At 43.5% G+C, this 12,842-nt stretch overlaps 2 protein-coding genes across 3 annotated transcripts; both read left to right on the top strand.

Annotated features, from left to right (window-relative positions):
• Nucleotides 1-263: 263 nt before the first annotated feature.
• Nucleotides 264-6,125, top strand: SNRPA1 (small nuclear ribonucleoprotein polypeptide A'; the record flags this gene model as incomplete). Its single annotated transcript, XM_082005004.1, has 9 exons — nt 264-345; nt 944-1,091; nt 1,629-1,707; nt 2,085-2,131; nt 2,849-2,951; nt 3,491-3,570; nt 4,814-4,889; nt 5,323-5,416; nt 5,992-6,125. The coding sequence occupies 9 exons, from the start codon at nt 264-266 to the stop codon at nt 6,048-6,050; spliced, it is 768 nt and encodes a 255-aa protein (XP_081861130.1). The 3' UTR covers nt 6,051-6,125.
• A 423-nt stretch (nt 6,126-6,548) lies between these two features.
• On the top strand, nt 6,549-12,440 carry SELENOS (selenoprotein S; the record flags this gene model as incomplete). 2 transcript variants are annotated; one of them, XM_082005112.1, is made up of 6 exons in its annotated part: nt 6,549-6,633; nt 6,831-6,965; nt 8,553-8,659; nt 10,066-10,155; nt 10,256-10,334; nt 12,361-12,440. In XM_082005112.1, 6 exons carry the CDS (start codon nt 6,549-6,551, stop codon nt 12,438-12,440), a joined length of 576 nt encoding a protein of 191 aa, XP_081861238.1. The 2 variants fall into 2 exon arrangements, with proteins under 2 accessions (XP_081861238.1, XP_081861239.1); XM_082005113.1 differs by having other exon boundaries at nt 10,066-10,152.
• Between the last annotated feature and the right edge of the window lie 402 nt (nt 12,441-12,842).

Below are 12,842 nucleotides of genomic sequence, written 5' to 3' on the forward strand. Positions count from 1 at the left end.
GGCGCCGGCCGCGGCCTTCCCGGCTGCCCGGAGGTTTCAACCCGGGGGAGGTGGGGAGCGGGGGCTGCCCGGGCCGGGGCAAGGGGGGACCGCGGCGCCGCGGGCAGCTCGAGGAAGGGGCGGGTAAGAGAAGGCGGGCCGCGGGGCGGTGCCTGCCCCTCGGCGCTCGGCTGGTCGGCCTGGCCCGGCTCGGCGCTCGGCGGGTTGGTCTGGCGCGGCGCGGCGCGGCCTGGTGGCGGAGCGGCGCGGCGGGGCCCGGCGCGATGGTGAAGCTGACGGCGGAGCTGATTGAGCAGGCGGCGCAGTACACCAATGCCGTCCGCGACCGCGAGCTCGACCTGCGCGGTGCGAGGGCTCGGCGGGGCTGTGCCGGGGCGAGGGGCGTGGAGGCGATGCGGCCTGTGCCAGGAAGGGGCCTGCGGGGGGAGGCCGAGGCCTGGGGGGGCCTGTGAAGGGACCTGCAACGGGAGGAAAGGCTGCAGCAGGCTTGGGGAAGTCGGGGAGGCGGGTGCTGGGTGGTCAGAGGGGCTGCAGTGGCCGGGGGGCGGTTAAAGGGGCTCCAGTGGCAGGGGAACCTGGTGGGCGTGGGGGGATGCAATGGAAGGGAAGTCTGGGGGGAGGCGTCGGAGGAACCTGCAGTGGTGGAAGTGGGACACACGAGGGCCAGAAGGATGCGTTTGGACTGAGGGAACTTGTATAGGGAGGGATTGGGGGTGCTTGCTGAGGGGGAGGAAGAGTGGTGCTTTGAAAAGGTTGTGGGGTCTGTTGGCTTTGAGGGGGAGAGTTTGGTCTGTGTGTGGTGTGGAGAGTTGTTCCAGTGGTGTTTTGGCTGAGACTATCTGCATCCTCAGTCCATCCAGCTATGCCCCCTATGCACTGCCTCTTGCTTTGTTCTCCTCTTTTGTGGGCCCCATCTAATTCCCGTCTTGCATTCTCTCCCCAGGCTATAAAATCCCTGTTATTGAGAACTTGGGTGCCACTTTGGACCAGTTTGATGCAATTGATTTCTCTGACAATGAGATCCGTAAACTAGATGGGTTCCCTCTGCTGAGAAGGCTGAAAACTCTTCTGATGAATAACAATAGGATTTGGTAAGCAGTTTTATTTTGGCCAGATGGGACCCTGGGGCAGAGGAATAATGCTCTTGGGAGAGAGGTGTACATGCATTTGTCAGTGCTGGGTAGGTGTAGAAGTTTTTGGTTTATGGAAAAAAAAAAAAATCAGTACTGCGTACTGCTTAGGCCCTCCTCAAGTTGCCTGATTTCACTGCAAAAATCTGTCCCAGGTAAGTTTTCATTTTTCAGACAGGACAATGAGATAGAGAGTTTGGAATTTGACCAGAATGTTGGATTTCAGTAACCATCCCCATAAAGATGAGAAAGCAGGGATACCTGCAAGTGAATGAACATAAATCTCATATTGTATCTAATGCTCTTACAGTGATGGTTGGTATCTATTGCTAGCTTTATTAGAAGAAGTATTGTAGGAGATGCTAACCCAAATGTCTGTTAGTGTCAGACGGGGTTGTTCTACAGGGAGATCCTCTCTGTTACCATTATTTCTGCATGTCTTTTCACCGTTGCTAATTTCTGCCCTAAGTTAAACCTGTGGGTTTTGTTCTTCTTTAGTCGGATTGGTGAAAACCTCGAACAGGCTCTGCCCAGCCTGACGGAGCTCGTTCTTACCAACAACAACATTACTGAATTGGTAAGCTATCGATGCAGGATAAATCTAAACAAGCTTAAATTTTGTGTTTGTCATCTTTCTAATTAACCTTTTTCCTGAGAGTAGTGTCATATGCTTTTGGTAATAGTTGCTTCTTTTTCTTTAGAGTAATATCATACACTTTTGGTAGTAGTAAACGGTGTACATATTTTAATGAGCGTAATTTGCAGCATGCAGTGGAACAGCAGTCACAAATTCTTAGTGGGTTTCCTGTTAAACTAATTGCAGTCATTCTAATTAGTACCAATTAGTAATTCTAAATGTTCTCTAAAATAGGTATGAGTTCAGAAGCTTTGTTTTCAAGTGTTTGAGTCTCACTAAATGGACTTACGATTTCTTACTGTGTTCCCATTACGTAGGGTGAGCTGGATCCGTTATCAACTATTAAATCATTGACTTACCTGAGGTATGTAATCTTGAAAAGAAAAGCTACTCTTCCTCTGCTGTTTGAACTCTGCTGCTGGCCTGGCTCTTTGCTTTGATTTGGAATGCTCTTCTTTTTATGAGCTATGGCAGATTCTTTCTGCCTAAAAATTGAATCGATAAACCGATATTTTCACTACGCTTCAGAGATACCTAGTATCTAATGGGTGAGGCTTTATATTACTGGCAGACTGTTGGACCAGTGAGATGTAACATCTCTATAAACCGATATGCAAGCATTGAAGTAACCTTAACGTTTAAAAATCTAAAAGCTAAAGGTTTAAACTGTTGTTACAAAATACTTTAAAATACATGTAAACAATGACTTTTTAGTAACATTACGTTCAGTGTGAAGGACAAAAAAAAGAAAAGCAATTTGTCCCATGATTTTTTGGTTGATCAGTATCCAGGTCAGAAATATGATGGTTTAGTTATTTGGGGTTGTTTTTTTTTTTTTTTAACATTTTGAGGTGGTTCTTTATGTTCTTCTTCAGTCAAATCTACATAATTGATAAGATAAAGTGCAAGTGTTTGCTATAGTTTTCGTAATATCAAAGAACACTGTCACTAGGCTTATTTGTTGTCTGTTATAGCAGAAGGTACATGAATGCATTTCAAGTATATTACTGTATTTCAATATAAGTGTGTTTTAAAATATTTTCTTTTAAGAACCTCTTTATAACCTTTATTTACTTTGTAGCATTTTAAGGAATCCTGTAACAAATAAGAAGCATTACAGATTGTATGTAATCCACAAAGTTCCCCAGGTCAGAGTGCTGGATTTTCAAAAAGTAAAACTCAAAGTAAGTCTACTTTCTTTTGACTCAGAACAAGATGAATACCTTTTTTTTTTTTTTCTTGAAAATTCAGCAGTAACAGTAAGCTTTTTGCCGTAGCTGTAAATTTTATTGAAACTACATACCATAAGTGACTCTAAAAAACATGCTCTTTGTTTTCTTTCATGGTTTCATTATGTTAAGGATATAGTCTGTTTAATTATGTTTAATTAAGTTTTACTACCTTTGTTTAGTCTGATCCTTTTCTGGCCCTCTGGTGTTGGTAGAAAGACAGACCTCTAGAGAAAGAAATGAGCAATCGCAACAGAGCCCTCTGCTTTCAGTGAAGATGAGTGTGGGAAAGAGTTCTCACTTTTAAGAGCTCTAGGTTGCTACGTCTTGAGTCTGAGCATTTGGGCAATGTTTATGTGCTTGTTCTTACATCTGGTCTCCACGTACCAGTGTTCACTGATGAAGATGAGCCAAAGCGCCTTTCTTTGCAAGGACAGAAGCTTTGCAAAATGCAATGTTCTTAAATTAACTTTGTGTGTGTGGTATCGCTGTAGGAGCGACAGGAGGCAGAGAAAATGTTCAAGGGCAAACGGGGTGCACAGCTTGCAAAGGATATTGCCAGGAGAACAAAAACGTAAGATGAAAAAAACAAATTTACACTGGCATTCTCCTTCAGAAACACCACTTTCTTTGTGTGCTGGCAGCTGCCAGCTACTGGCAGGATGCCGTAGAAGCTTTGGTAGCCAGAAGTGCCTTGTCCAAGCATCTCGATTTTTGGATGGTGGTGAATACAACTCAGAAATATTTTTGAAAGAGATACTTGGTCAGGGTGGATTTATTTAAGTCAATTGATTTTATTTTTTATCTTGTTATGTAACTGCAGAGATGTGGCCATTGTTTATTTTGTTTTGTTTTTTTTTTTTCCCCAGAAGATTGGTAACTAATTTTTTTTGCTTTGCCAGGGAATACAAACTGTAAAATCTGCTGTAATTATGAGGATAAATGCAGATGAAAATCTTCCAGTTAAGCTATTACAAGTTATGCTTATTTAGTTTAGTTCTTAGGTGGTGGTACATTGTGTGTTTTCTTTACTCTTTCATCAACCTGTTTGGAAATCAGAATTCATATCACATATGGCAAGAGCATTTCCAAATTCGTAGTTAAATAAAAAAATATCTTGAACGTATTTAGCATTTAAAACTATAATAGGTGGACTCTAGCTCTAGTTTATGAGTGGAAAGGGGTTCAGGTCTATGATAGAACAAGTAGGTGATTGAACTAAGTAGCTCAATAAACAGATAGGAAGAAAATCTTTCTGTATCTGCAAAAGAGGTTGCAGCACTCTGATGCTGGGTCAGCACTTCAGGACTTTCCTTCCAGCTGATTACAGCCATTTTCAGACTACAGATTTTTCTTTTTTTCTCCTTAAAGCTGCAACAGATAACCTTTTTCTTTTGAGTGTTAAGATTACATCCAGTCTAGTGTAGGCTTTAATGTAGGCTGCTGTAATATATTAGACACAGAAGAACAGGAAACCCTATTTCATTTACTCTTTCTTTATCCACCCTGCTTTTGTAATGGCAACAGACCACCTTGAGTGTTCAACAACATCCAAATCGAACAGCTTTTGTCAACTGCTTAATTTATAAAGTTGAGGTCTGCCTCTCTTTATGAGCAGATGAAAAGGTGGGAGGGGGTGGGACAGCGAGGACAAGTTGCTGGTGTTTCTGAAGGAGGCAATTCATCTCTGTATCAGTTTGTTAACAAAGATAAGATACTACACTTGATTGAATGAAATGCTTCCAAACCTAGTTTGGAAGTCAGAGAAGCACATACTCTTCAAAGGGTGTAATGGGTCTTTGTTTTTTCCTTTGAAGCTTCAATCCAGGTGCTGGTCTGCCAACTGACAAAAAGAAAGCTGGGCCCTCCCCAGGGGACGTTGAGGCAATCAAGGTAAATAGGTCAGGACAGCACCTATAGCAAAATGGAGGAGAAAAACTGTCATGGAGCCAAACGGAACAAATGTTTCCTTTCTCCTGGTGACCCCCGACTCTGTTCAGATGAGCAGAACAGGGTGTGCTAGCTTTGGTTTAGGTGCTTTTTGTGTAATTTTTCATCTATTATGATATACCTGTTTTCTGAGAACTTAAATGAAACTTTGGTCTGAGCTTAGAGCTCTCCCAGGATAGAGCAGCTTGTTTAATAAGGGGTGAAGTAAGATTGTGCTTTGTCATTTGTAGAATTTTCTAGAACTGGAATTTTGTAGGACTTTCTATAGAGGCTTAGCTTCACTTAACCGGAAAAAAATCTTGTTCTTAACATTTGTTCTAAACAGACTGACATACTGTATGTGAAGATACATTGTGTTCTTTTGTCTGTTTTTTAGGCTGCTATAGCAAATGCCACAACTTTGGCTGAAGTGGAGCGACTGAAAGGCTTACTACAGGCTGGTCAGATTCCTGGCAGAGAACGAAAATCAGGTCACTCCATGCACTTACTACTTTTCTTTCCCAAACAGAACCTATCTCTCTTCATCGCTTCCTGATGCTTTATGCGATCTCAGTAGGGAGTTATGGTGGAAGGGCCAAACAGGGAGCTGAAAAAAAGTGTTTAAAGTGTGTGTAACTTTGTGGTCAGTGTAATTGAGGATCGCATCTGTTAAGATTCTAATTGACATATTACCTGCCTGGAGTGCAGTACAGACACCTGGAGTCCCTCAAGAGGAAGGTGCCAAACATCAACCTCAGGTGCTTCGGTGTATTTGAACTCCAAACAGTTCATAAAAAAAATGAGATTAATTACAAAGGATGTCTGGACTCTGTTGTTCTGAGCGTTGCTGCCTCAGGTTGCGGTATAGGAATGTCTGTGATCTTTGAGAGGTCTCTGCATGGATGAATCTTAACTGCAGACTGGCCATGTTGCCTCTTTTCAGTCTATTAGAGCTACATAGATTGGTTGTTTTTTTTTCTATAGTGGTTTTTAATTCATGTTATTACCGCCCCTCCTCAGAGGGGTGAAAACTAACACGCCCTGAAAACGTGACCTGTCCTTTCAGGCCCATCGGAGGACGCCGAAGAAGAAATGGAAGAAGACGTGGTTCCCAACGGCTCCTGAGCCCAGGCTGCGCCCGAGGTCCATGCCGCCTCCTCCTCCTCTCCCCGAGTCCCTTTCCTGCTGACCTGTTCTACCTGCAGGGGCCTCTGGCCGGCCCCGCCGCGGGCAGCCGCTCCCCCGGACCCTGTCCTTGCGCATTTCGGCGTGTTCAATAAACGAACGTTTCCTTTTTCTCCCCGTGGTTCGGCGTCCCCTTCCCCAGCGGCGCGACGCAGGAGCTGCAATGGCGGCGGCAGGGGGCGGAGCTCTTCCTCCACACTTTGACTGGCCCCCTTGTGACCTGCCCCTCTTCCTCTCATTGGCCGCCATAGCCATGATGTCACCCCTCGTTACTTCGCTGCCGTCTTCCCATTGGCCCGTGGGGGAAGGGGGGGGGGAAGGAAGCTTGGCTTCCTGATTGGTTCTCTGGCCCCGACATGGCAGGGGACGAGGAGGGCGGTGATTGGCGCGGGCGGCGGGCGCGCGGGGTGGCTCCCGGATGTGAGGCGGCGGCTGGCGATGGCGCTCGGGGGCGGCGGGCCCGGGCCGGGCCCTGGCCAGGCGGCGCTGGGGCCTGGGGGCCTCGAGTTCCTGCAGCACACGGGTGAGGGGCCGCCGCGACCGGGTGGGGCGTCGCGGGCTGAGTGGAGGGCGGGGGTGGCGGGACTGAGGGGAGCCCAGCGGACTGGCCTTTCCGCTGAGGAGGGGGGCCGGGTCCCGCCCGAGCGTCTTCTCGCTTCCCGGCCGGGCGGGCTCCTTCCCCCGCAGCCTGTTCTCACCTGCAGCTTGTCCCCATCCCAGTGGGCTCCCTGCTGTCCAGCTATGGCTGGTACCTGCTCTTGGCCGTCGTCGCCATCTATCTCCTCGTCCAGAAGATATCCCAGAGCCTGGCGGCCAGGCCGAGCAGCGGGCCGGGAGCAGCTGACGCAGCGGTGGGTGAGTAAATCTTTGCTGTCTAGAGGGGTGTGGGGTGGTGCTTCTGTCTGCCAGGCTCCTGCCAGCCCTCCGCAGTCGTGATGGGATGTCAGATGGCTGCTCAGATCCACACACACCAAGTCTTTATTTAACAGCAGCCAAAAAGATTCAGTTCTGAGGGATTATAGCGGTGAGCGATACTCAGCCTTAACTGCTTAGGCCCATGAAAGCGTACAGACCGTGTTACTGAAGAGGTCGCTGGGGAAGAGTTGGACCAAGAGAAGTGTTTTTAAAAGGTTGTCAAGGAAGGATTGTGTCCCACAGTAACGTGGTTGGGCGTGAAGGAGTGGGGCATTGCAGAACAAGGGAATAGCTGGTGTTTGATAGTGCAGAAGCTGAGAGAATGGTCGTTACAGTTAGTTGTGGTCAGTTATCAAATAACTTTTAGACTCATCGAACAAAACCAAAACATCCAAATCTAAATACTGGGGGAAAATATTTTTATTAATATTATTTTTTTATTGATATTCATAATCTCTCAGTTATTCCTTCACAGTTCCTACTCTGGCAGGATTGTGTACATTCAGGGCGTAACTGCCCCTTGTCTGTGTTATCTTATCAAGTGTGGCATAGATTGTAAATCTTACATGGGCATGATCCTGCCTCATTTGGAGACTCGCTGCCGTAAAGCACAGACTATACTTATGTATCTGCCAAAACAATAAGTGCTTGGCACTGCTTCCTTTGGCATGTTGGCCTGGCAGTACATGGGGCCCCAGAAAATTTTACTTACGTGCCCTAATCCTACTGGTGTTCTTTTGTAATGCTAATTAAATCTTGATTTAATTGCCAAAGCTGCCTATAAAATGAAATTACTGAAAGTACTGAAATTTCTTTTACGTATTCATCACTGGATCTTAGGAAACATATAAGGAGACAAATAAATGTGGAGACACTTCAGCTACTGGAAAAAAAAGAGAACAATATTTGCCTTTGTTTGGATATAATTTTTCTTTTGACTTCTCCTAAAGGCCAGTCATGAAGTAGTGACTCAATGTAGATTTTTCTGAGACTGCCAATTTTCTGTTGCGATATGTGCGATACTTGTAAGTAATTACTCTGCTGATGGAGCATGTTAAATCTGCCACTGCTTTGCTGCCATAAAGAAACAAACAGGACCAATTGCCAGGAGTAGGAGTGAATGTGGGCTGATTGCCTCATGCTTCTGTGTAGAAGAAGTTCTCTGGATAAAAATGGAGTCCCTGTAAAGCATGAGTGATATTTCTGAAATTATTTGTATCAAACAAGTCCTTCAGAAATGGAAGCAAGTATCCTAGAAGTGTGAATTTTATTTTTTTGGGGGTTCATTACATTCGTGTCCTTATTCATTAAAATACAGTTAAAGCAATTGCTCTAAAAATACTAAATTCTTATGAAATTTACATCAGCATATACATGACTGTAAAAGATTGGCTGGAAACTACACTTGAGCTGTGATTTTCTGCAAAACAGCGGCAGGGAGAGATGGGAGCCTTTCCTCATTACAATTCTTTGAGGAGGCCATCTAGAATTTATTTTTAATAGCTTTGCAAACTCCCAATTTCCTAGAACCTGATGTGGTGGTAAGAAGGCAGGAAGCTTTGGCAGCAGCTCGCCTCAGGATGCAAGAGGAGTTGAATGCACAAGCAGAAAGATACAAAGAAAAACAAAGACAGGTAACCAGAGAGCATTTCTTTCTTTAACTCATAAATTTGTCATCAGGTACTTTGCTGCTTTATGGAAAGGTTTATTCTATGCTAGATATCAGCAGAATAGGAGACTGACTCCCTCTGCTGCAATGTGGGTGGTGGTTTTTTCCCCCTCTCCTTTACCTGGACCACTTTTGATACGGTTTGATCCACGGAGCAGTAGTGGTCAGTAGGTATTATGATAGACCTGCAGTGATGCATAAGCACATACTTACATACTCTGCTGACCTGATGTCTTGATACTCTTTGTTGATTTGAATGATTGATATGTGCGGTATTCTGCTCCTTCCTGAAGTAACTAATCCCTGTGACACTTGCTTCTCCACAAGTAGTTGTGTGTGTGGAACATTGTGGGCCTGATCTTTTTTTTTTTTTTTTTTTTTACAGGTAAGTCTGTACCTACAGAAACTTAGTTATATGCGCAGTGAATGGCTGGAGGGCATTTACTGGCCTTTAGATTAACTGTACTACTGCATACATGTATTTTCTGTTCTCAATGGCAAATACAAGTTATTAGAAATGTAGCTTAGCATTGCTGTAATTTAATGGTTTGAACTACAGCTTAAGGTAACGAGGAATAGCATACTGCTACATGGGGCAGCATAGAAAAGTGGATGTGATCAGCACAGAAATAATATTGCTTATATTCCAGCTCCTCTTCTGTTTTTACTTTTGCAGTCAGCTACATTCAGACCTCAGTTTATAGCTGATGCTTCAAGACATATTGGCAGTTAAAAACAAATGAAATGTTGTGTTGTGGAAGAAAATAGCCACTATGTAGAAAGTCTAGGTCTAGTGTGCTTGGACTCGGGGAGCTTTGCTTCCTTTGACTAGTTGGAGCAGCTACCTCGTTTCCTTTCTATTTGTTGAGAAGGCAGCAGTCTGTCTTGACTGTTAATTTATTCGGTTTTGTGGATAAATAGCTTTAGAGGAGAGCTGGGAGAACTGTTGATAATGTACATTGGGATGTAAATATGTAGCTGGCTGTCTTGTTCATTTGAAAAACATATTTTCTTCTGTAGAACTCTACATTGTGCATTAAATTACTATCATACGCAATATTCTTTACTCAGTACTTTTAATGAACTTGGTATTTAAGCTTGCCACTTGGTTCTGTTTTAATTTTAAAATGTTTTAAAGCGCCAAGTGGTCAAAAGAAGCTGCAGGTACAGTCATACATTGAGGAAGGGCGGTTGTTCTGTGGTTGGAAGACATGGGTGTTTAAAAAAGTAAATGCTTCCATAAGCTCGGAGATACAGCATCAGCTAAAGCCATGGTTTTGGTTTTTGATGAGCCTGTTGTTGTTTCTGTAGCACTGGCAATTCTATTAGTTCTGAAATTTTGGTCTTGCATATCCTGTATTTGTTTCTTAGCTTGAAGAAGAGAAGCGAAGGCAGAAGATAGCAATGTGGGAAAGTATGCAAGAAGGAAAAAGCTATAAAGGAAACCTGAAACTGAATCAGGTAACAACTGTTTTAATCAGGTTACAGTTATGTTTATGTGATTAGATTAGCTGAGTTTCACATTGTTTAAATTCTGAGTAACTTTTGCTTTTGTGAACAGCAAGAAGTAGAATCTGGTGCTTCCACCTCATCAGCAGTCCCGAAATCTAAACCAAACAAAAAGCCCTTGCGAGGAGGTGGTAAGTATGAAATCCTTGAGATATTCTGAGCTTGAAACAGAGCATTTATCCACCTAGGTACATAGTCATTATACATATTTTTTCTCTCCCTCAATGAAGAAAGGAAGTATGCTTTAGAAACAAGCTCTTTACCATCTTTACCACACCTCCAGTGTGGCCTGCTTTGCACTTAGTGCAAAACCTAGCAGGAAGTTTCTGTGGTGGTTGTCCCTGGGGAAGCAGTGTTTCAGTTTTCTTATAAATGCTTTTGCCATAATGTACTGAGATTTTTGTGAGTTAGAATTATAGATTCTTAACAATATTTCTGGGATCCCTCCTCCATTATTGTAAAAGTCCTATAATTTAATATCTGGTCTTTCAATCACCTGTAGTACTAACTGAATGCAGGAAGAGGCTATTTTGCTTTGTATTGGGTAGATTCAGGCAGATGAAAGACTTCATTACACAAAATATGACCTTATTTATCAGCTATCACAGTAATGACCTATTGAATATATAAATCCTGCAGATGTATAAACTTATCAACTCTCGCACACCGCCAGAAGGTCTTATCATTAAACTCGCTGTCAACCGCTGAAATTATCTTGATGGATGAGCTTCTTTCTGTGGCCTTACATAGCCCACGTTAGGATCACTGCCGTGTATCGGCCATGCAGCTAGTCTCCTAGCTGGTCAAACAGCCTGTGCCGTGCCTGTAAGCGCTAATTTGGGTATAATATTTTTATGACAATTTTCCATAGTGGAGGGGATCATCTAGACAGCCTCGGTCGTATCAGACTAGAGAAACCCACTTAGAGTGCAGCACTGAGTAAGTCACTGGATTAAATGTATGAAACCTGAAGATTCTTGAGTAAACATATTAAACTTCAATAATAGTTCAGTGCTGAAATTTCTGCTTTGAATATTTTTCCTGACAGCTCTTGATGACATCTGAAGGAACTGACGGATTAATTCATCTTATGTTGTTTAATATGAGTGCAGCCTAATGTCTGATACTGTCAAATATCTTTTTATAGCTCTTGCACAGAATATTCACCACTATGGGGGATGAGAAATGCTGTGCTAAGAGCCAGGATCAGGGCAACTGGGTTGAGGCACCCTTCCAGCTGCTACCTGTCCTAGTTTCATCCTAAGCAAAATCTTTGCTTAAGTAACAGATTATAGAATTAGAGGTCTCTGATCTTCTCATGAGGTAGATCAGCATGAAGTGAAAGAACCATCTGCACTGTTCAGCTGCTGAATTAAGCAAGAAAGCAGAACTTGGCTAGTCTGAGAAAAACAAACTTCAAAGATGGAGGTGATGCTTGACGTTTCAGTGGGACAGGTTGCTTTGAAACCTGCTTGGGTAGTAACGCTACTAGGTTTTCAGTTGTCTTTTTCTTTGCCTTGTCCAGAACAAATGGAGGACGTTTGCCAAGTTGTGTCTTTCCGAGCACATACTTGTACAGTGAAGTAGCCTATAGTTATGGCATTGGGAGGTTCAACCAAAGGATCTGTTTGCTGTACTGCATATATTTGCCTTTTCAAATTCTTTAAAAAAAAAAAAAATCTTACAATAGTAATGAATTCTACCTTTTGACCTTCAGAGTATTCCTTCCTTGCAGGACTGGAATAAAAGATTATTTTAAATACCTAACTATTAGGGCCCTTGGAGAACAGATACACTCTTTACAGAGTTTACTGTGAGGTACTGTTACTGCTCTGTTTACTCTGCAGAGCGGCATTAAAGCTTTAGTGCGGGCTTGGAGAAATTAAATGGTAATTAATTTCAATTTAATTTAATCTGAAATGATCAAATTAAAATACAAGTGTTTTGCAATGACTTTTACTGTTAGCACTACAAAAATAAACCATCTCAAGTGCGGATATTTTCTCTGCTTTCATTTTCCTTAAAATTCCGCCGATGTAGTAAGTATGAACAAGGTGCAAATAATTGTGAGATTTCTTTTTCTGTGTTCCTTGTGTGTTGGTGAAGGCCTGTTGAGGACGAATATTAATACAGTGGGTTTCTCCTCTGTACTTCTAGGCTATAACCCCCTGTCTGGAGAAGGAGGTGGAACTTGTTCCTGGAGACCAGGCCGGAGGGGCCCGTCAGCAGGTGGATGAGGCTAACCTCCCTAGTGTCTCATGTCACTAGCGGGCTTGATCTTACCCACTGTCTAACTGCCTACAGCTTGCATGTCACAGTGACTCCTTTGGGATTGGGCTTAGTGCAGGTGTTAACCTGAAATCAGATTTACACCATTTCCAACTAGTAATACAGAAGCTGATACTACACAAGAAAAATACCCGATCCTCTTAGAGAGGATGAAAAAAGAAACAATTTCAGTGTAATCAGTTCATTTTCACTCTTCCGTAGAGAGGAAGTATAGTCTCCAGCCGAAGTGAATCACCTGGGATTGTGAGATGTGGGTTCTGTGCCTGGCTATTCAAAAGACTGGCCTTAGGCAAATTTAATTATCTATGCTTAGTTTACCTCTGTAAAATGAGGATCTTTACCATCCTCAG

This window comes from Phaethon aethereus (assembly GCF_964289735.1).
Source record: "Phaethon aethereus genome assembly, chromosome: 12".
Classification (NCBI taxonomy): domain Eukaryota; kingdom Metazoa; phylum Chordata; class Aves; order Phaethontiformes; family Phaethontidae; genus Phaethon; species Phaethon aethereus.